Below are 25,100 nucleotides of genomic sequence, written 5' to 3'. Positions count from 1 at the left end.
TCTGTATCCTAACCCAGAGATGAGCAGTCACAGGACAGCTGTAGCAAAGCTCACTGATTCCCTTGGAGACAAAAAACCTCCAGTGCAGTCCTACAGTTCAAATCCAGGATTCTTCCTTTTAAGAGTAAGCCACATACAATCCCAGGGAGTACAGTCATAAGTCATTAATGACAAACAGCAACCCTGGGTCAGTTCTGGGTGTCCAAATGAAGGTAAAACCACAACAGAGGGTACAGGAGGCAACCCACAGAGTAAAAGAAGAAACAGCACAAAACAGAAATCTCACACAGACAGTAGTACTCACTATCTCCCATTCACAGCACTCATATCACAGTCAGCGATCTAGGTGTATGAGGTTTACACTATCATTCATAAGAAAGATGTAATTCCAGTCGTGTAGCAGGATGAACAGCAGTCTGCTTAGCAGGCCCATGTCTGCCTTAGGAGGGATGGAGGGAAGACAGGGACGGTGGAAAAGAAGATCCAGCGAGAGGCTCAGAACCAGTCAGGATCCATGTAAATACTGTCCAGCACGGAACAAACACGAGATCGTTCACAGAATCCTGACATGGTCAACAAATACAAAGACATCTCACACACACACACACACACACACACACACACACGCACACACACACGCAAACTCACACCAGATGAAATGCTAACCATAACACATCATGATTTTGTATCCTTAGCCTCTCTGCCAATGAAAACATCCATGGTATCCGGGAAGCAAAAGGTATAATCCGGTGTGTGTGTGTGTGTGTGTGTGTGTGTGCTGGATAGTGTTTCCTATAGATGCTGTGTGTATAGGGGGTGGGCTGCTGTTGCTTCGGCGTCCCTGGTAGCCAAACGTGCTGCTCTCCCCAAGCTGTACCTAAAGCCTGAGAGGACTGCACTGTGGATGGGGAAGGGAGAGTGACAAAACATGGACTGGAGTATCAGGGGAGTGGAGCCAGAGCTAGGAGCTCCTTATACTGCGTGTGAATGCATGCTAATAAGTGTTCAGCATAGAAACACACTAAAACAGAGAGGTAAACAAAACAATATGGTAAAGAGGGAGTGCTAACATCACAAGCCTTATATCAAAGTATCCTTCAGTTTCTTTTAATTTTAAACTTTAAGACATTTCCCTCTCAAAGTCGGCATATGTTAACAGATAATGTCACCTTGTCAGAAGCCAATTAATATTGATGCCTTGACTAATTTGGGAAAGCACAGGCTTTTAATGGTATGTGATCTGGGATGGGGGGGGGTCACTTTAGCTGTAAATCAATTACACAGACAAAAGAAGAAGCAGATTAAAATACAAGGAGCTAACTGAATCACATGATGCCATACCAGCTTTACATTTCAGTTAGAATTTGGACTGTATTAAAGCCTTTGGGAAAATACTATGGTGTCTTTATTCAGGTTTAAATAATAGAAATGCTGCTTTTTCACTTATCTTTAATTCTGGGACAATTTATTTTAAAAGTAAATCATGCAAAGTTTATAGCTCTTGGTTGCGTGTGTAGTTTTTAGGCCCTGGATATTTTTAAGGGCTATATTTGGCATTGAACTATTATAATATTTCCATGCAGGGCTATTTAGTGTATAGGCATAGACACTGACCATCTCTAAACCTCTTTTGCCACCTCCCATTTGCAACAATACCCCCCCTCCTGCTTCATTGTCTTTGACAAATCTCTCCCTCCTTCCTTCCATTAGTCCCCTTCCTCTTCCGCACTCATTCGTTTCCTCCGCTGATCTCTGAACATCCTTCCTCCTCCCTCTTTTGTCTCCTTTCTGTCTTTCTCTCTCTCTCTCCCCAGTGTGGTGTCAGTGGCTGGGGTGCTACTCTTTCTGACAGCAACTGCACTGACGTCAATGACATTCTTCTCATGCTTAGTGCGACATCAGACACCGGCGCTCGGAGAGGCCACTCTGCTGCACAGACGCAGGGCTGCAGCCAAACTATGTACCGGAACAGCTCGACAGGGAAGTCGGACTGTGAGAGGAGGAGGAGGAGGAGAAGAAAGGGGATAAAGGAGAAAAAAAATGCATTGACATGCATTGCAGAGTCTGAACTATACTGAACAAATACTTCTTCATGTACAGTATGTTGTACTTTTACGATGCATCAGCCCACATGCTTGGATGTTCAGCAGCTTTAGTTACATTTTAAGACAGTATCATGTGCCAATCACTTAGACTTTTATAAAATAAGCCTGTAAGATATTATGGATTCCAACAGAATGCACTATGTGAACTACATTTGTTCCGATTTATGACGTTTAGTTTCACTCTGGTTCATTTCTCATCCTTGTGTTGTTTTATGCAAAGATTTTTTGTCCCTCGGCATGGAATTTTCAAATAAACTGCTGATGTTCTTAAACCAATGTTTTGGGATTTTGACTGGTGTAGATAAAATGGGAATTACAATATTGGTAAAATGTTCACCTGTAGCACCTCCTCTCTGTCCCATATGGATAGAGAAAGAACTGTCCATCTCTTGGAGGCCTGGGTTATTTAACTAAAATATTCTATGTAGTTGGGACCTGACACCACCCCTAAGTGTCTTAAGCCCTGTTGTTTTCCATATAAACTACAAGCTGCAGTATCAAGTAGAGAGGGAAAGGTACAGTAATTTAGAGTAGTGGCCTCACTCATAATTGCATAATGTACATTAATAACACCTTGGATTGAGTATATGGGATGTTAAATGTTAAAGCTGGGTTAGGCAATATATTTCAGAAGCATTCTTTTGTTGTATTTGTTAAAATTCTCTTTATATTCCCACATCAATCAATACGTCAGCACAGATTTTAAAAGTTTATTGCCTGCAAACATTAATTAAAACTTTATAATATGATTTTGTTACCCTGCTTGCTCTGCTAGTCTCCCTCTCTTTAGCTTTAACCATCTGTTCTTATCCAAAATAGGTAAAATGCCACAGAACTACCAGTAAATCTTTTAAATGATTCTAAAATATTTTTCTTTATCCGAACAGTGAGTCAATGACAGATGAGAGGACCGAAATGCCTTGACAAGCAGGAGACAGTGTGATGAGCATAGATAGGAAAGCAGAAAAAAAGAGCACTAGCATCCTATCCCTGACTGATTTACTGAGTTACTAATTACACTTCCGTTATTGTCTTCACCAGCAAGATGACTTAGTTGCCGCCTCAGCAAGCCTTTGCATTACAAGTAGTCAATACTCTCAAACAATCATGGTCATGACTCACAGCTGTCACCAGTTTATGGCAGGCCCATAATGGCTGTGCACCATTATGACTGCGTTCCAAATATAGCACAATGTCACCAGTTCCTCATTTATAAGCAGGTTATGTACCGGGGATGTGATTTTTGGGAGGAATGTCTAGACAGATCTCCCTCAAATGTGGAAGAACGCAAATTTGTCTCCATTAATATTCACATTGTTGGATTTTCTTTTTTGTACTTGTGATAAATATAATAAACATGAGTGTTTTTACCTCTTATATTATATTGATGAATGTGTGTGTTTATGTGCACATGCATTAGAGATAATTATACTATAGAAGACACTGTGAAATTATTTATTAAGGGTGGAGGTTATATGGTCTCTCCTGCAAACACCAGCTAGGTTACAGCCATTGATACTGCTAAACAGTCGATTATCTATGTCAGGTATGACTATATAAGGCCTGACAATCAATCATTTAAGTACTGATAAGTGCATGTTAAACATGGCAGCGTCATGACAATGAACTGGCGCCTGTATTGATTAAACCAAAAGTAAACACCTTGACATCTTGAAAGAATCTTTGCCTTGCCTCTGACTTGCCTGCAGATTAAAGATATTGATTTACCTTTGAACATAAGATTTAGATAACATAACATCCAGTGCAATATACAGATAGGCAAGGCTTATATATATAGGATAGATGTGACATGCCAGCTTTCAAAGTACCAAAGTAAGTGTCTTACCAAACGTCTGTAACTGTTACTAGCTTTTCCGAAACTGACTGAAGATTTGACAACACCTTGGCTATAAAAACATTTTTTATCCATAAAAAGGCCACATCTATCCAAACTTCATAGAAAATAGCAAAACAACAGTTACTGACTCAAATATTGGTCTTGGTTTACCAGTTACACTGTCATTGTTTTCTCCTGTCCATTCGTTTTGTTCAATGAACCAATTCTCTGCAAAATAGGTCATAGATCATATTTGTATTCTGATCGTGTTGGATATTATGTTCATGTTCTCTGGCTCCCTGCACAGCATGACTGTGTCTGCAAGACCCTCGTTGAGATTGTCCGGAGGGAGTGATCTCAGCTGGCCGACAGACAGGGCAGTCGTGGAGGAGAGAGCCGGGAAAGCGCTGCAGCTTTTGGACAAAAAAAACCTGCAGTGGGACTGGATTATGCTCTGACAACTACACTGTTTACCCGCAGGAGGAGCTCAGAGTTAACTGCTTTTATTAAATTAACTTTTTACTTTATTTTTTGGGGATTACAATGTTCATCTTCACTCGCGCTTCTCAGCAGTGAGCCACCGTATGTTTCCAGTTCCACTGTTATGAAATAAAACCTAAATGTGTGTCTAGTACTTGATTAAAATTATCTCTGTACTTTAAAGTTAGCATAGCACAGGCCTGATCGATCCGAACTCCAATCAGAAAACAAACATTTAAAAAGTTGCTGTTCTGCTGTCATGCTGACAGATCTGACAAATTCATATGTTTAACAAATCGGCATCATGTTGTAGTTAATTCGGCATCAGTTTGAACCGTTTATTGCAATTTACAGCAAAATGTATACTTTGGGTTCACACAACTGTTGTAATCGAGAGTTGTGTTTATTAGCAATATCGCAGTGAACACTCTGCAGAAGTACAGAATTAAATTCACGTTTGGTCTGAATGCACAGTAATGCTAAAAATAGTAATAATGTTTACTGTTTCTATAGCAAAATCTATTCTTGATTCCCAGACCACACATCTAAATCAAACACACACACACACCGAGGACACAAGCCATTATGTTGCTGTCTACATACCTGTGAAGGTGGTCTTGGTGATGGGTGGTGGGTTACACATGGGTGATCTCCTGTCATGGGGGAAACAAACACACACACTGAGACATTTCCTTTCCAAAGCAATACAATTGGTAGTTTACCTCTAAATAATTTATTTAAAACTCTCTACATGACTCTTAGCAGTAAGAAAGCACCATGTCCCTTCACTAATTTCTACACATATGGGGAGCACTATAGCAGAGGGTACCTTTAAAAAAAAGGTTGCTACTGTTGTTGTAGTACCCAATAAGAACACCAGAGGGTGATCATAGCCAGACAGTGAGTGAGCAATGGACGCACTACAGGTTTCTGCATAACGACTTCAAATCACATTTATTTAGTGGAACATCTGAGTCATAAAGTGACTGTGATTAATTATTGTGATATGCTGGCATGTTGACAATTGTTGTCTGTAATCAGGGTAACTCCTCCCGATGATAGATTTTCTTTCTTTCTGTTAAAATAATAAAATCTTGGCAACTTTGGAAACTTACTTGTTGGACGCTCTGTCTTGCTGTAGATTGGTTAATGCACCAAAGTTGTTCCGGACAGTTCTCAAGCTGGCAAGAACCTGAAGGGAACATGATATATTAGAACTGAATCATACAGTTTTCATCAATTTCTGAAAACAAAATCGGATCAAATGCTCACCTGTGCAAATGGTGTTACAATCATATCGTCACCATGACTGAAAGTCACAAAGACAACAGTTTTAATGTTAGATACAGATCTATAATATATTGACATTCGACAACAGAGCAGTGTGCTTGTGTTCTGGAAATGTCAAGTGGGGGAGGGAGGAGCAGAGGGTCATCACATTAGATTAGTTTCATCGTCTCTGATGCACTCCATCACAGCGACATGTTTACTCATCACATCAGCTAGCGGCTGAGGCCATACGTCACAATGTGTAATAGATTCAGAACAATTTAAGGTTTCAGTCAGAGAATTGAAGGGGTTCATTGATGGACATGTCTCTGTACACATTAGGTAGTTCATTAAATGCAATTTTTTAGCATCTACTAAGATATTGTCACAGCAAGACTGTAAACACTGTAAAACCTGCAAGCAGTCTTGCACTTGCTGTACAGACATTTCCCTCACACAGCCACCCTTTCTTTTTCCATTTCCTTTCCCTCACTTTCCATTACTCTCCTTCTCTGCCCTAAACTACATCTCTTAGGCAATCATTATTTCAAATTTTTAGTGACTTTTATTTATCCAGGGAACAGTCAGCTGAGCACTTTTCTGACTTTACTTTACTGATTGCCCCAGTTTTCAAGACCTTAAAGGCATGGCTCCTAGAATAGGCAGAATTCAAGAGCCTTCCTCAAGGGCACCTCAGTAGGCACTGTTAAAGGAGTGGCGTACACTACTCACTGAATTCAGGCAAAAGAAATTTTAGGTTTTCGAGTCAGAATCCTGCTGACCTCCGAGCTACAATATGACTGTGAACACAAGGCAACGTTTGTTCAGGTGACAGGAGTGTGTTAGTATCTAGGGCTCTCAGCCCACTGCTCAGTTCTACAAGATCACAGCCACGTTGTGCACACACTTAGTGACACGCAAGCTGACATGCCTGGCATGAAAGTCATAAGAGACGCAGGCTCGCCATGTGCTCCCTATCGCAACACAAATAGAAGGTATTCGGAGTAAAGATGATGGGCTATATACTCTCTGAGAGGGATGGAAAGAATCTTTGCAGATAGATCAAAGGAGGGACAAGAAACAGAGTTAGGTGATGGCTGTTCAGATTTTACTACCTTTTAAAGCCTTGTTTTAAAGCTCTGTTTTGATGCTTTCTTGTACAGAATTTGAACTATGTTCTTCTGAAGATGCATTTAATGTTTCACAAGTTTAACTTTATTGTGAAGCTTGTATTTCTTTTATTTACTTCATAAAGATATGCTGCCTTCTGCTAGCTATCTAAACATTTCTTGTATATGCAAATTGGCAGAAAAAAAAAACATATGAAAGAATAAAGTATAATGGTTTTCAACGTGGTAACTGGTCAAGAGCTCTAGAGCAAAAAGTAAGCAGCAGTAAGGAGGAAGTCTAAGGTTACTACAAGACATTATTCTTTTTATTCATTTCAAAAAAAGCTATGTTTTCAGTCAATATTTTTACTTCCTGTAGCACTAAGTGCACAGTTCATGTAACAGGATAGCCACCATTGTGTTATCAGCGTATACATTGACCCAGAAGATGCTTGCTGGTTTGAGTGGAGTGTGTTCTACTACAGTTGTAAGGCAATTGTTAGTATGGAGTATTATAGATGTGCACTAATCCATCCCATTGTCTTTATGAGTTATGCAGACATAATCGACTATTTGGCAAAATATCACATATACTGTCCTTGTGGATACTTTGGGACTGACCACCTTTTTAATGCTACTGGATATGGCTAAGAATAGATGTGACACCACACAATCAGCTGTTGGTCATGCACACTTCCCACCAGGGCAAAGTTAAGTACCGTGGCAGCTTTAAGACCTGGTCTAATAAACATCCAGCTGTGACACAGATTCAGAGAGGCAGAAAAAAAAGAATCAACCACATTCGGCACAACAAGAAGCATTAGGGGGTATTTTATGAAGGCTCCGGTGGAAGCAAAAGACACCATGGACTCACATGTCACTGGCAATGGAGGAGTTTCTGGACATAGACTTGGGTGAGAGGTCATAGTCACTGTCGGAGCGGTAGAGGAACGACTCTCTCCGTTGGCTGTGGACAAAATTTGCCTGCAGGATGAGGCCTGAGCCCGGGCTGGCCATTGGGTCCAGGGGGCTACGGCCTGATGACGTGCCATTGTCCACATCAAAACTGCATATGGAGAGAAAGAGAGAGGCAGAAAGACACACAGATCAGAATCTGATAATGTATGCGCAATGTATTGTAAATTTCTACATTGTTTTGATGATATTTGACAAGTCAAGCAACATTACGCTAAACTCCAGAAGAATAACTAAGTAGTATAATTCTAAACAGCCAAGAGTCACAGTACATCGTGTCTGATATTTCAAAAGATGAAGGGAGGGACACAGTGTTTCAATTGCAAGTTCTTAACTTATAAATTTGAAAATCTGAACCTGAAATGATGCAACTTTTTAACATACCAATTCTTAAATGCACAAATTGATAAATTAACTTCTGATGAAGTGCTGTCTGTAACAGATTGGCTCCATGATGTGGCTCAACAATCCATGTAACATTACATGTTAGTGGGTCTTGGTGACTTCAGAGCTTGTTCGCATAATGACAAATCCCAGATGAATATTTTTTCCACTGCAGCAGCATAGACTCTGCCATGCAATTCCATATGTTGCTTCAAACTGGGCTCCGTGGTCATGAGCTGTGACATTCAAAGCATAACTTGACATGCCTACACTGCACACATACGTGTGAGCATATCGTGTACGCGTCCTACACTAGGCTCTACACTACTGCTGGCTGACATAAATTTGCTCGTAAGCTTAACCATTTAAAATTATAAATCAGTCAGTCCCTGGTTATCTGGCTGATTATTGGATGATTATGATTGGTGGCAGACTAATTGGCACATCAGCAGTTAGAACTAATGCAGCAAAATTCAAAGCCATCTACATAGAACCACAAGCAATAAGCTTTGTTTAAACTCTACACAGGGCCACAGGGAATACCTCTGCTCTAACAATGCCAGTGACTCACAGTTATAAGGCGTTTCTAAGCCAGGGACACCATTTCCCACTGGGATGTCACAATGAGCTCCTTAGTCTCCTAGGTGATTGGTCGCCCAGGTGATGACTAACGCCTGTCACAAGATATATCTGCCTAATCGCGAAGGCTTTCAAGCAATCCCATCTGGTGTGAATGCTAAGGTCAGGGGGGATTCCCCTAAGTGCGACACATAATACGCACAGGGATGACATACCCTGTGTCCTCATCATCATTCTCACTAGGGAAACAGCCACACATATAATCCAACTTCCTCTACGTCTTAGCCAGTAAAGGACACCCTGCTCGTGTTAGAGTTAACCTACTAGTATGTTGCATGTGGAAGAGCAGAGTGCATACATGTGTTTGCCTGGTCTATAAAGCACATTCCAACGCTGAGCTAAAACATCCAGCTAACAATGAAAACCTTGCTTGTCATTACACAAGGAGAAAAAACTAACACTGCTGTCACACTTCTTGTTTTTCATCTTGAGCTTGATTTCTTCCGGGTATTTCTCATCTTGATGATGTGATGATTGTCTAAGTTATTATCAGTGTGAATTGTGTTTATCATGTTTGTTTTTACTGGCGACCTGTCCAGGGTGTACCCCGCCTTTCGCCCCATGGTCAGCTGGGATTGGCTCCAGCCCCCCCGCGACCCTGTACGCAGGATAAGCGGTTGACGATGGATGGATGGATGTTTGTTTTTTAGGGGGCCACCCGGTAGACGCCTGTTCCTATTCCAATGAAGGAAAAAAGCCCCCCAATACATATGTGTCTTAAGTTTGGTTTGTAGGTTGTAAAATAGGGTAACATCAGATCACATCAGAAACAGTAGGTTGTTCGGGTGTATCTGAACATGCTCGATACAGTCCCAACGACACACAGGACATGCACAATGCTGTGCTATCTCTCTGTGATCTCTGTGAGTAGCAGAAGCTAAATGAGTGTGAGCTTCGGTTGTGGAACGGGATACTTTGGATGTCTGCCTGATGACCGAGGAAAGGGCAAACGTATTGTCTCCGTCCCTGTCCCTAACTAGCTCTTAGACAAACACGCACAGAGACAGAGAGGTAATATGTGAGTTGCAATGACGCCAGGAACAATAAGAGTTACTTCAGTGATCACAAGAAGGCAAGGAACCCCAAACTCAGTCCTTTCTCTCTGACTTTCTAGTAGTGTAGAAAGTATTAGTGTAGTATTGGTATTAGATCAGAAGCATGTCTTTTGTAAAATGTATTATCTACACACACACACACACACACACACACACACACACACACACACCCTAATCCACACCTTATCAAGTGATCCATCTGTTTTCTTTACTGCAATTATGAAACCACAGACTCCCACAAGTGATTTATAAATTGTTCTGTTCTCCAGCTGTTCTGTGTGATATGTGTGTATGGGTGTGTACATCACGTTTGCGAACAAGACAGAAACAAAGATGACAGACAGGGAGATAGTGAGAAAGTGTATGTTTAACGACATTCATTATAAGTTGTTAAACATACACCGCGTTTTTACAAGCTGGTAAAAACACCAGCAGTGTGACAAGGCACCGAGCGTTTTTTCCACGCTGGGGGCTGAGCATTTTTTTCCCGTGGCACAGAGTTGAAAAATGTTCAACTTTGGGAAAAACGCAGCTTTACAACCAGTAAAGTTAGGCAGAACTACTTGCAACGGATTTTATGTATCATAGCAACCAAAGCAGGAGGAAAAAACGCTGTGCCTCGAAAACGCCCGCTAGCGCTCCCTGCTGGCAAAAAACACTTTGGTGGACATGGGCCCTTACTCTGACATCACAGCTTACACAGAAAGCGTGTGTGTCTGTGTGTGCGCAGTGTGACTCCAGAGACAAGCCCTCTTTGGGAAATGACAGAAATGATCTTCACAACTAGTTTATGGAGGTATTGCACCAGCAATGACATCACAGTAGGAATGTTTGATTCCCTCCCCGCCACCCCGCTCTGACACAAAGCAGCCGCAAGCATGAGTTGAAAAAAAAGAAGGAAAAAATGTCTACACCCCTGTGACTATGTTGTGAGAATCAACAAAAAGCACGAGTACAACTCGCAGGGGGATTAGGGTGGAGATGGGAAGTAGATCCAGCATTACTGTACTGGCCGAGACAGTAGGAAATCACAGTTTACCCAAAAAGAGAGTGATCCTAAACTAAGATATAACTGGCCTGGAAGGAGAGAGGGAGAGAGAGTGCAAGACAGAAAGAAACAAAGGGAAAAACTGAAAAACAAAGAAAGAATTTCATGCTTCTCTAGAGGTAGCTGTGAAATATACAGTATTATATATACTGATGAGTGATGGCTAATGTAGATAAATCTGCACTGGAGCTGCAAACATACATGCAAACATATTCTGCCAAAAAAGCTCACAAAACTGTATATTTACAAGTCACTTCCAGTAACATTTTAACTAGTTAAAACAGTTTTATTCAAATTCATCAGTTTCATCTATTTCTATGTACTGGTTGAAATAATCTAAAAAATGATCTAATAAATATGTAATGTTTCAATTAAGGGATATTTGTAAACTGCAAAGCAAACACCACTGGCATCTATAATATATGGAGAGCGAGAGAGACTAAACCAAGAAATTATACATACAGTAGGATAAAGGTTATTACAACATTATAGCACTAATTTAACATCCAAGGACATCTAATTCAGTGGAATCACATAAATGTATCAACCTCCCACCAAGCTGGCTATTAACTTGATAATGCAAACCATCACAATTTTCACCTGCATTCGCAGATAATTTCAAGCCCTGCATTGAACGTTTAAGGACAGATGGTGTTGTTTTCTGGATAGACCCTCTGTAAAACCCTCTGGGACAAATTTATGATTATGCACGTCAACAAAAAGAAAACTTGACTTGCATGTTACTATTTTAATTCCTGAAAATGACACATATTCAGTGTTAAACGCATACATGGATATCTGTATGAATGATCTGTGCAACAAACTAAATATTTTTGTAGAAAACAGCATGTTGGAGGGCTGGAAAAGCTGATGGCTGATAGCTAATCTTCACTGTAATCTAAGCCCAATATCTGTCAAATGTCTAAAGATTGTTATGAAAAATGACAATAAGACAGATAAACATAGACAAGTATTACAGTACCCTGAATAGCATTCTGTGGTAAGTAATTTAGCTACAGTAGCCCACAGCTACATGAGTACATAGCGGTTCCCACAGGAGTAGAGTTTCATGCTTGAGTTTAGGTTGCTTGGGAGGAAAGAAAGAAAAAAGAGGGATTATTTGTTGCTAGAAAACATTTCAGCTGCACTGAGACAGAGCATTGCTAGGTTAAAACACAAGACATGTACAGTGGTTGTAAGGGCACTGAGATAGATGAGTGGTGGCTGTTGTGACTTTATACTGTAGGACACTGCTGGTCACAAACATGCCTAAGGACACTGCACAGCTCTTTTATCCTCTCTCTCTGTCTTTGGCTCTCCATCATTTCTGTCTCCACCTTCTCTCTCCTTCTCCATCTGTCTCTCCTTCTCGCTTTCTTACACACACACACACACACACACACACACACACACACACACTAAATGGCATAGATCAATGGCTCATTCATTTTCAGCCCTGGGTCACTTGAGCAATTATAAACACCACAGGAGTTGACGTGCAAGTGCTGTGAAGAGACGTACTAGAGAAAGAGGTCAGGACATAAGTGTCTTTGATAAATAAGCACTTAAGGGAGTTAGTAAGGCTCTGTTTTCCAACAATCATTCACGATTGGTGGGCCATGAAATGTCCAACAATGCAAGAGAGACAATACGTACTTCAAACTTGACCAAACAAGCACAACCAACAACAAATGTTTCTATAGAAGATCTAAAAACAATTCTAAGATGTTCTCTTACAGTAAAACTAGGACATACATCTGGAAAGAAATATATAAACTGGGTAAAATCTGCAGTTACAGGTCAGGTACAGGTTTGGAAAGAGTGGAGTAGTGCTGATCCAAACAGAGCTGCGTGTTGAAGCAGACAGAGGGAAGACGACACTCGATTTATTTTAGAAAGCTGTGAGGACAAAGAGGGGAGCAGGCAGTGGAGAACGGACAAGGAGAGACATGTCAGAGCTGTGTGTGTGTGTGGATGAGTATTGCGAGGCATGTGTTGCCCTGCACGCATGCGAGAAGGTCCGTACATGATCATTGAACTTGTGTGTGTTTCTAAGTGCAGAACAGCAACCCATGACAGAGGAAAACAATATAGATGCCAAAGGTGACACACAGAGAAACAAGAGTCATAATAGGCAAAGCTACACAGCACCTCTGCTTTACACGGTACTGCGTATCATTTTAAATGTTTAATATAACAGCAGTTGGAAAACAAATGTGAGAAAAGTAGACCAGTAGTATTTATATTTAGGGAATGTGACACTCTTAATCTCAATGTGCTCTCTAAAGAGAGCGATGAATCCCGCCAGAGACACTACAGGAGATTAGAATGCGTTCTCTTTCATGTTGACTTACTAAACAAAATTTGTTGTCAGGTCAAAGATAGTGAAACCACCCCATATATTATCTCTTTATAACCACTGACAAATATGCAATGTCATTATTATGGATCAGAAATATGGGAATGCAGAATATATTGATGAAAATCATGTACTATTATGTAAAATGGTTATTAATGGGCATAACTCAAATTATCTTGGTTCACTTCTTATAGAGAGTCTTAGTTTTGCTGTATACTTGCCTTACAATGTTGGAGTGTGACTATGTTGTTGGGTAATTTTATTTTATCAATGATTTGACAGAATTGTTTTCTATGCATATTGAATATGATTTGAATGTTTTTATTATAGTATGTGAATATGACAAATGATAGAGAGGCATCTGTTGTTCATTTCACTCAGGTAGTGAACTTCAGTAACTTTTTTAAACTGATGAAATATGTCTGCAGAATGCTGTCTGTTGGTGTCGAATGTTTTGTCGGATTCTTAGTGTTGTTTACTAATTTTCCAGTCAGATATTCAGTTATTGAAATCATAACTTTTTAGCAGCTAATTGTGCTAAGATAACAATTAAACACTGATGCACTGAGAAGTTTGAGATATTTTACTACGTGGAAAAAATGGTTTTGTACAAAAACATGATTATATTCCTTGATCTAAGGTACTGACAAAAGAATCATTTGGTATTAGTACTGAAACTCAGGTACCCTATGGATTGAAAAATGTCAAATTATCTCCAGCTCCAGAGATACATTCACAGCACTACATCTACTTTGCTGTAATCCAGCCTTGAAGATCAGCAGAAAGTAACATTTAAGCTGCTAAATATCACAATAACAAAATATTTATATCAGAATATTACTGAATATATTACAGTAGATGAAATGGGCCTAACATAGAATGAGTACAGGGATAGTAAAAAATAAATAAATAAATAAAAAGTCAGTTCTTCATCTTGTTCTTGTAAGAACTTGACCATAATCTTTTTCTTTGCCTGTGCTTACACATGCAACAGTGAGCCTAATGTTGCAGCATGTTCACGTCCAGTTACAGTTTGATATCCCGGCCAAAAAATGGCTCCATGTTAGTGTTCATAAACCTCTAAATCTCAGCACTGTCTGCACCGTCTCGTATGGAAAGCCATGACACAGTGGACAGACGTAACAGAAAATCAACTGTGAAGAGGCCAGTACCAACAAGGCAGTCAGACCGAGCAGACAAGTGACCGACCGTGCACTGATAACCAAGATACATTTTCTTTATCTGGCCCGTACTCACACACAACCCTTCTTAGTCACACTTTCACACATGAGCGGAAGCAGTTATGCAAACACACTCACACATGCGCTAAGTGAAATTACCACCCACCAGCACATCAAATGCAGGCAAAAAAATGGTCTTTAGCAGATAAATCTTTAAGGGTTATGCCACATTCACTTGTGAATTTTACAGCTGATAACACAAGACTTTAAGTTGTTTATTAAACTGTACTTTAATAAACGAGGAACCTGCAATGGCAAGAGGTAGGGGTACTTATGTGCAAGTATTTTACAAAGTTTTGTCTGTCAAAAATTATCTTTATATGTTTGCTCTCTCACTCGCTTTCTCTCTCCTTCTGGTTCGTCTTGCCCTGTCCGGTACAAGCAAAGTGAGTCCTTCACTTTTGTTGTGACACAGCTTTAGTGCTTGCTGTCACTGTGCCATTCAGAAAGCTCAGTCAATCATGAGAGACATACAAAAAGATCACAATGGCAATGCAGCGTCATCTCAGGCTGCATGGGTCAAAGCAAACCAGTTCTGCTTGTATAGGCTATACATTGAGGTCCACTTAGTTATGAAGCTATTTTCAGTCCTATTCATCATCTCGGGTCTGGAACAGAAAAGGTCAAATCCGGAAAATACGTTAGATAACTCAAGCCCTATGAGAGGCCAGATCACCATCAACATTCACAGCCTGCATGAGAAGCCCAACTGGGGGCTGACAAAGACCAGATGCAAACACTTAAGTTCAAAGTCACACATTCCCCACTTCCCCATGCTTTATCCCAGCACACAATAACATCACTCCGTGTTTCAAAGTTGGAAAGAGACAATATAGGTGTGGAGATAATAGGACATTATTAACTTGGATCATTCCCAAATCCTCAACTTTCACCTTCCCAAACTCATGCTAAACACACTGATGGGTAAGTCTGCGTACACAAACCTGCATTTACATTGATGGGTGGAGTGGGGTCTGTTTGCGTTTGGTGAAGCCAGGGGGCATGTCACACACCCGGACCACGTCATTGTCTTAAATATGCACACGTAGACACACGAGGAATTTCCATGTAAATTACACATGAGCACACAAGCCCTTATGCAAGCACACAAAGCAAAGACACTGCCACAAACATACAGCTAAGAAACACACACACAGATACATTACTTGTGTGCTTAGCGTACTTTAGCCGACTTGGAGAGATGACACTTGCTTCTTTCTGCATTACACATGCATACATTGCACAAACACACCCACCCCAACACAAACAGCTGAATTATCGCCTACAATTCAGGTGTTTTCAAGCGGTACTCGCAATCACAAATCTTGCAAGCACAGCGATTACATTTATGAAAGACAAAGCAATGATGGGAATTTGTGAAAGAAGCCTTGATAAAACAGTAAATAACAGAAGAGACAAGGGCATGACAGATGGAGGAGGCTGTTTGCATCGTCCAGCTGAGTACTGCTTTTGGTAGCCATTCAAGAAGATGGCTCATACAAAGCCAACACTGCCAGATTCTCAGCTTTTAACATGAGAAAAAGCTACATTCTGGAGTCAGCTTGAACAGTGATATTAGGTTTATGTGTAGCTACACTATGACTTTTGGCCTGTGATCTGCACTGCTCAGAGAACTAATACCCTCAAAGACCTAATTAATATGTTTTCCTTTCACACAAACGTGATTTCCTACTGGGAAGGTTGTAAAGCAGATGAAAACACTGACAACGTGAGAACACTGTGACCCTGGAGGGAGGGTTCGAACACATGCTGCTGGGCAACCGCCACCCCCCGAATGCTGTATATTTGTGCAGGGTTGTTTTCACCCATTTACAGCTCTGCCTCAGAGTATCACAATGGAAAAACTGTGAATATTAACTTCCAATGTTAAAGCTACAAGGCAGTTTCTTAGTTGGGAATGAGGGCTGACAGGCAAGGACAAGTTGAGACAGGAGGGTAAAGGAGACACAAAGGGGGGGGGGAGGGGCAGGGCGATTTGTGCCCCTGGCATTGCACTCTGCGTCCTGCATTTATCTGGAGCCATGTGCAAACAGGAGAATGTATGGAGTGACACAACACATTCCCCAAATGAATGATGCCTTTGCTGCTTTACAACCTTGGGCTTTAGACGACTTCACTGTCTGAATAATCAGTGAGTTCTAACAAAAGCACATTGAGGCTAAGACACCAGGGTCATGACAACTGCAGCAAGTGTCATGTCGTTATTGAGTCAGTCTGATAAGCACAAAATACACTGGAGTTCAGGACACAACTAATCTAATCTGACCATGGAACATGTTATGCTTGACATATCGGCAGGGTACACAAGGTTTCTGCAGCAAAGCAAAAGGAAGAGGCAGGGAAGTTTTAATTCAGAGGACGCGTGATGGCATTTAGGCGACAGTTGAACAATCCACAAATAAAAAAGACAGCAAACCTACAGGGACCAAAAGGCAGGACGAAGTCGGTGAGGTAGATGAGAAGTATTTCAGAGTGCAATAAACAGGCGGATTGAGAATATCAGAGCAACACAGAAACACACACAACAGGATTAACATGGAAATGTTGCCAGCAGGACAAAGTTCTCAGTCTATTTACCATATTCCCTCCGTGTTCTTCAGTGAGCTCGTAGAGCGCGACCGTGGCTTAAGAATGATACTCATGGTCTGGCTTTTCCTTCCACATCCACACACATTACATCTGCAAACACACACACATAACACCACACACACAGGGCACCTGGAGCCCTCTGACTAGCCCTCCACTGCTGTCTGACCACAGTCCTCCCTGGTCTGAAGTGATCCAGTGGGAGCTTCCTTCCCTCAGCGTTCTGTGGAGTGGTCAGGTCTGCTGAGCTGCTTGAGACCAAACTGATAAAAGTTCACCATTCAACCCTGCCGCTGCTGATCCTCCTCGAGCTCTGATCATTTGACAGTAGGTGGTTCTTCACAGTGCTCTCTCTCCCTCTCTCTCTGTCACTCACTTGCACTTATCTTTCTTGCCGTATCAGCTGTGTTCTTCCTCCTTCCTAAACCAGCCATGCACTCACTCTTTACTCTTTCTCACTCTGCTTCTCACTTTCAAGTTCCCTTTTTCTATTTCTTCACTGGTGAAAATCTCCTCCTCCCATGTTCTTTTTTTCTCTCCCTCCTTACCTCTATCTCTCTTGCCCTCTTTTTGTGTCCCTGTCTTAAGAGCTACATGTCTCTCCTATTCTCTCTATCTCTTTCTCTCTCTCCCTGAGACTCTGTTTCCCTGAGCTGCAGCTTGGGTATGTCTGGAGTGGGAGGGGTTGTTTTGGTGTAGTAGTAATTCCTTGAAGGGCGGGACTTATATCTCCCAGCAATCCCAACAATTGTCTGAAGTGTCAATCACTTAGCTGCCACAGTAACCTAAAACCAACAGCTAAAGCATGCCAATGATCTGGAGAGTGTGCACAGACAGCACTGGCTGACTTTCACCATCCCAATAAGAGAAGGAATAAATTGAGAAAAAAAGGATTTATTGAAAAGCTCATGCTTTTTTTGGCAAGAGGTAGAACCACAGTAAACAGGGGTTAAAAATGATTGGCACATTATACCTAATGCATTATTACAATTGAGAATAAAATGTGTGGGAGATAGTGACACGTAATATCTAATGATTTATCAACAGTCTAATGAAATAAATTTCATTTATATGGCACTAACTGAAGCATTTGGGAGCTCACATCCTCTGTATTGTTAAACCTCTGATGGAGGCCACTATGGCTAAGGTTGACATAATTTTGTATTTTTTTACCGTCTGCATAAACAGCCTTTAAAATGGTTGATCTCCCAGTATCTCACAGCATTCATGTACAATGCATATGTTTCCCCAGCAGCCTTACAGCAGCGCTTTTGTTTTACTGCGTGCAGTCATGAGTCCTGTGAACCAACTGAACCTATTTCGGCACACTCTTCAAAGACTACTTTTATATTCCAGCTTGACAGAATGGTTTTGTTTTACTTCTTAGTATACCTTAGTACATCTTAGTAAGACAGAGTAGGTTAGTTTGGTTTTAATGTGTATATTTTCACATAAATAAACATCAGCTGTGCCTTACTGACTATAAAAATGGAATCATCGGTGCATTACCATCTATAAAATAGGTGTGAGCGTGGAGATCAAATGGCATAGTCGGCTTTCGCACTTGTGGGCCAAGGAGCTAACAATTAGCACTCCACCAGGCAAACAGGCGTGTCAGCTGTCTGGCATGTCTATCACACATGAATGAGTAAAGTCAAGCAAGCTACACCTTTGTATGTATTCTCTGTGTGTAACGTGAGAAGTTTGTAGTATGTTGTATGACAAGTAAAACACCAAGTATGGTGGGATGTCAACTTAGTATGCATGCAGCATTACGGCTTAGTATACAATATAAACATTCACATGCACGCACAGGCAAATATAAGGGTTCTTTGTCAAACCAGAATTTTACGTTGTTGTCTCTGTTGCAGTTACTGGGAATGAGATGATCTCTAAATCAGTAAACACACTTAAAAAGTACAGCACAACAGTTGCTTCATCCTTAATTGTACCTCCAAGAAGTAAAAATTTCAAACCTAGAGCATCAAACAGAAAACTGAAGGAAGAAAAACCTTACTCATGTAACCAGAAACAAATAAACACCAGCATAACCAATTTCCCAGCCCTCTCATCTTAAAAGCAACCGGCCATAGACTGATACCAAGTGATATCAGTCAGATGACGCATCTCATTTGTTCAACAGAGGTATGGGTTCAAGAGACAGAAAGAATCAGAAAAGGAAATGCATCCATTTAATAAATAAATTGCTCACTGCACCCACAGACTGATAATGCTTTGGTCATCCACTTCATGGGTATTGATGCTTCAGAGCAAATTCTGTACAAATTTTGTAAATTCTGCTTTTATGTCATGGGAAAAAAGGAGGCAGACCTGAGGAAAGAGCAACATGGATGTCATTTTCTAATTTTTTACGCACATGCAGATGAGCTCACATGCAAAAAAGTGCAAAATTGACACATGAGGAAGAACAATTCCACTAACCATGTATAGCAAATAATAATGTACCAAGTTAACCTCAAATAAAATTATGGCTTACTTCTATATCACCATGTGTTCGTCAGTTTCAAATTTCATGCTGAAAAAGGAATGAATACTAGTTAAAGTAACATATTTCTGAAGTCTTTCACTTCTAACTGACATCTCTCGGACAGTGCAGCCGACTCCATGCTGGTAGGGCTGATGGTTGCTATTTTTTTACATTGTTAATACAGCTAGAAATATGTGGAGCCCTTGAAGTGAGTTACAGTAATAGAATAGGCACATCTAATGCCGTCAGTGTAGTATGGCAGAGTGATGTTGTTTATAGCTTGGTGAAAGTGGTGAAACTAATCCTATTACCATGGGGTGCACATTCCATGAGCTCAAGGAAAGAACAACAAAAGGGAACAGTTTCCTTCAGAAAACTGGGGAAACCAGCAGTCTTTCCTCTGCCTTGAAACCACATGAATCCCAAATGAAAATACAACAGACATCATGATGACAACTATCATGACATGTCACACTACTGACATTTAATAAACTGAACACATTTAGACCACATTGTTTTACTTAAAAGAGACAAATGTTCTTGGTCATAGAAGCAATCGGCACATGATTTCATTAACAGAAGTCAGAATTTGGGTCTTAACCAGCAAGAAACTGGCTCTCTTGAACCAATATTTAAACTACAGTGTCACGAGTCACATCATTGTTTCTAGTTTTCCTCTCTCTACTGTACTGTAGACCAACAACAGCACGCATCCATTCACATAAACACGTTCACACAAAATAAGTATTTACTTTTAGGCTACAGTGCTGCCATCCACAGGAAGCAGAGGAGTACAACACAAACAAAATAATTAACCTTGTCCTGTTCAACAGGTGTTAAATTTGCAAGAAGCAATAATGTAAATTTGCCCCCAAGTCAGAAAAAACTGTATCTTCAGCATGAAATCAATATTACTTGAGGAGCTCAACAATATGTAACTCCCTGTATGTCATAACAGATCCTTGCCGCTGCCTAAAAAAAAGTATATTTTCTTATCAACATGTGATAATAAGTCCTATGAAAAAAAAAAAAAAAACAGAAAAACAATAGAATGTCAAAAGTTGCATTGGTACTGTTTAAACATTTCTCACTATTACACAGCAGGAAAAATTGCATCTCATTATTCGTATATATGACATATTTAATATTTAAAAACGGACTTTTCAGCATTTACATTAATATACAGTATTATAAGTGTGTGTATAACACAGAGCTGTCTAAATACAAGTGTAAGCTGCAAATCCACAGTACATTATACAATCTTCATTGCTTTCCTAATGATTTCTGATGAACTTTCTGTTTCTGTCTTATCGGTTCAGTTTTACATTTATGAAAAAAAAGAGCCCCATTAAAACTAAATATTTAACTGAATAAATCAATGAATGAATTCATATTTTGCCTGTTTTGGGCCAAATAGATTATTAAGACACCATTTAATAAGAGATTGTAATATACATATTAGACACATTAGAAAACAATTATTTGCAACACCACTGCCACCTAGTGGTGCAATGAGTCTATGTCTTGTCATTAAAACCAATTGCATAGATTAAGTGACCACAGCAATTGACAAAATTATTGATTTTCTTTTAAAAAAAGACCTCTTCCATGAACCAGGTTCAGTATATGGTGCAGATAAACACACCCAGTAAATGCTGATATAAATAGCACTTAACTAAGGAACAGGCAGGGAGCACAGATGGCTGTTCCACAGTATTGACAAGGCTCCTTCCATATCTATATGTCTACAAACGTCACCAGCCATTACCGTTGCTTCATATTCAAATACTATAGAGACACAAACAGAGTATACACAGTTGAACTTGTTTATGCACACAAACTCAAAGGCACACAAAAAACAGACAAGAGGGCACAGATGCACATTAGCTGATAGCACATCTTAGTTTTGGCTGGGGTCGTTGGGTACATATTAGTCAGAGAAATGCATTAGGAAGATGGGTCTAACAAGGTCTTAAAATTGTCTGTGTGAGCTTTAATGGACAGAGAGTGCTCTGATGATTAGTTTACACTCTGCTATGGTTAGTGAATAGTCCTGTCCTCCTGAACACCTTGATGCTCAGATGATGACTGGATGAAACCTTATTTATCATTTACCTTGCTCTTAGCCATGTTTTGTGAAAGCAGAATAGCTGCTTCTCATGGAACACAGGGAAACGTGCATGTACACACAATTACACACTTCAGGCTGACATTATAGGTTTAGCAGCGGAACAACACAACCAGCCACCAGGCAACGACGCTCAGTTGTGAATACAGCTCCAGTTCTGTGTTGTCCAGGTGGAGCTATTTATCAGTTAATGTTCTGATAAGACAGAACACACACACGCTTTGTGTTTCATTCACGCAAGTCACACAAAAACCAATAAGAAAGACAGATTTTAAACTGGATCGACGTTCAGTTTCACCAAGTTTGAGTTGTCTTACTACTTCTCACTCTCTAATTTACTCCATCTCCACTTTTCACATGCAGGCAAGGCAATTCAACCGCAAAGAAAGAGCAACGCAAGCAAGAGCTGACATTAAGTTAAAACACTGAATATATAACAATTTAGATAATACAAAACTGTTCCACATGAAAACAAATCCTACAAATCCTCAGTAAAAGAGACAAAGTTTAGGTTATAGTCCCATCATCAACAGGCTCTCCCCCCCTTCCCTCCCACAAACAGTTTCAGTCCCAGAGAGCAATCATACCCTCTCCTGCCACGAGGTTTGATGTCGATGGGCTTGTTCGTGGCGTAGGGTGAGCCGTTGGAGCAGGCGTGGCGATAGCGGGCTATCCTCTCCAAAGATAGATATTCTGAGTTCACAGGCAAACTCATTTTGTTGGGGCTCTTAACCACTGCCACAGTGTCATACACACAAACACACACACATACACACACACACACACACACACACACACACAAACACACAGATGAAGAGAGAGAAAGAGGGATTATAGAGTGACAAGCCTGATAAAGCTATATCGGTGGGAAGGTGCGAGGGGTGTGTGAGAAGAGGTTAGTGGGAGAGGAATGGAAAAAGATGGAGAGCGATGGAGAGTGAGAGAGGGAAATAAAGAAGAGGGAGGAGCGTAGTGCAGAGGTAGAACAAACTAATATCTTTTCCCTCACATAAAAATGAGTCAGTACTGACAGCCACAAGAATCATATGTAGTATACTTGCTGCAATGTTATAAGCATGTTGTATGTACAATGCCAACCTACTTCAGTTAAAGCTTTGTAATAGATCAGAGAAGTATGATGATTAGTGTACAGTAAAGATAAAAACTAAGATTAAAATGAGATAATGGTCATTAGAAGTCCACTGCAGGTGATGCTGGAGTTATTATCTTCCATAATGCCTCCTTGTCCATGCACACAGCCAGGGGTAAAATTATGCCAGAATCCAAACTGAATTACTGTACACTGGCAGACACAAACTAAGCGATGTTTGGACTTCTTTACCTGAAAAGTGCAAGAGATGTTGCAGTCAGACATTTTTAAATTCTGTCAGAGGAAGATTGTTGGTGAGGTTTAATATTAGAAAAAGAAAACAATTTGCTTCATGTGGCTAAAATATCATATAATATACATGTATAATTTACTAATAAAACGAGAAAGATGACTTCCCTTAAGTTCCCTTATGTCAGGCTATTATTTTGACAAAAATATAATGTATTTAATGGAATTGAATGAAACCAACTTAAGTGCACCAGCCACATCTGATTCCCAAACCTTGGTTATTGCTCTTTTTCACCACTAGGGGGGAGCAGAGTACCACAATAAACAATCTAGAATCAACAGTGCAAAATCCTGTTTCATAAGAGATACATGTCAAATGCACAGCAGTAACAGCAATTTAAACCAACTTATTTGCAAGAGTACACATGTAAGCACATACATGTATTATATTGTTTTTGGAAAATGAAGCTTAGAGTTGTGTTGGTAGATAGAGTGTCACGGTGACAGGTTCAACTGAACATGAATATTTATGGTCTTTCTAATGAGATTACTTTCAATTGTTGTCATTTAGTATAATTTCCAGACACTTCACTACGATCAAGATGAAATCTAAAATCCATCCAACTGATACACCTCTTAATTGTTCACAGCAGCCAGCAGGGGGCAGTCTCCTCTGCAGGGAAAATGCAGGTACAAGAGCACTATCAGCAGCACAAACACACAGAGCTGTGAATCTCTGCGGAGTTACGGCTTCTGCTCAGGACTGACAGAAGCAGCCAGCATGTGACAACAGCTCCTCGGTGGACAGGGAGGCTGTCAAAGTAACAGACGCAACGACAGACACGACAGGCTTCTACACTCGTACTGAACATCTGAACATCACCACATGAGCACACCCACACACATACACACAAGGGCTGACTGAGTGCAAGTACTATAAGCACACACACTTGCAGACAGGCAAAAAGCACACTGATCAATACAACAATGCAACACACATCGCTACTTCACTTGCTCCCTCTTACAAACACAACCTGTAACACAAGCATGACTGCCTAGCTGTTGAGTCGGCCACACACTGTCAGTGCCGGCGACAAGCTGTGACAGAGCACCAGGTGACAGTGAGACTGTCGTCACTCAGTGTACCTGAGGCTCAAAGCCATAAAACCAGAACCACTGTATCTGAATGTTGAAACGTGTACATGCAAGCTGCATCACCTTCTCAAAAGCTGGGTGTGGCTAATACAGTTTAAGAATGTTCTTATTTTCAATGACATATTGCAAGTCACATATTTTTTTATGTGTCTCTATATTTTGTTAACTTGTGTACTGCGACCATGTCATGTCATTGGGGATTTTGCACTTTAAATAAATCTGACTTGACGAATGAGAATATACTGTGAAGAGAAAAGATACTATGACAAAAGAAGAAAAATAGTAGAAAAGAAGAAAATAATTTTAAAAAAAGCTGCGTAGAGTAATCAGTGAAAAATGAGCAGGCAGGGATGCAGACCCTACAGGTTTAGTACAAAAGTGCACACAAAAGTCCAATTGAACCTTCGCTAAGCCACGCCCCTCTTAGTTACTTGTGCTAAGTCCGACAAACTGCCTGCGCTGCCACTGTCTATTACTGCACTTGCTAGAGACATATTGTCTAATTTGTTGGACAGTTTTGCAGTTGCATTATATATTTGAAGGTTGTATTCAGGCTGTCAGACTGAGTCAAACGGACGTGAAAAAAACACAATACAAATGAACCACCGCATCCCCCGACGATTGAGACAAAAGACAACAATATTTCTTGTTTTTTTCTTTTTTTTTTTTTTTTTTTATTTAAACCTGTCCTGCCCAGCAGCCTGGTATAGAGTATAATGACCTGGATACCATATTGTGCCAGACAGATTTTACTTTAACAAGAGAGTATTAAAATACTCCTTTGTCTGTTTTATTATTTATTTAATTATGTATTGATTTGTCACCGGGCCGGACAGGGGGGCAGACACGGGGATGGGGGGGCACAAACAGACAGCACAGAGA

At 40.4% G+C, this 25,100-nt stretch overlaps 1 protein-coding gene across 6 annotated transcripts in view; it reads right to left on the bottom strand.

Annotated features, from left to right (window-relative positions):
- The window catches only part of pde4d (phosphodiesterase 4D, cAMP-specific), a 210,689-nt gene that overhangs the window by 18,866 nt on the left and 166,723 nt on the right, over nucleotides 1-25,100 (bottom strand). For 4 of the 6 annotated variants that reach the window (XM_046035670.1, XM_046035669.1, XM_046035673.1 and 1 more), the window contains 4 exons: nucleotides 7,675-7,866; nucleotides 5,695-5,731; nucleotides 5,538-5,614; nucleotides 5,026-5,075 (listed from right to left, as the gene is read on the bottom strand). In XM_046035670.1, the coding sequence (XP_045891626.1) occupies nucleotides 5,026-5,075; nucleotides 5,538-5,614; nucleotides 5,695-5,731; nucleotides 7,675-7,866 (356 nt within the window). Of the gene's footprint in view, nucleotides 1-5,025; nucleotides 5,076-5,537; nucleotides 5,615-5,694; nucleotides 5,732-7,674; nucleotides 7,867-17,099; nucleotides 17,236-22,311; nucleotides 22,440-25,100 lie in introns of those variants that run through there. The other 2 variants (XM_046035671.1, XM_046035672.1) reach the window with 2 other exon arrangements.

The sequence above is a fragment of the Micropterus dolomieu genome, linkage group LG21 (assembly GCF_021292245.1).
Source record: "Micropterus dolomieu isolate WLL.071019.BEF.003 ecotype Adirondacks linkage group LG21, ASM2129224v1, whole genome shotgun sequence".
In the NCBI taxonomy this organism is placed as follows: Eukaryota; Metazoa; Chordata; class Actinopteri; order Centrarchiformes; family Centrarchidae; genus Micropterus; species Micropterus dolomieu.
This window is presented reverse-complemented; position numbering and strand designations above follow the sequence as displayed.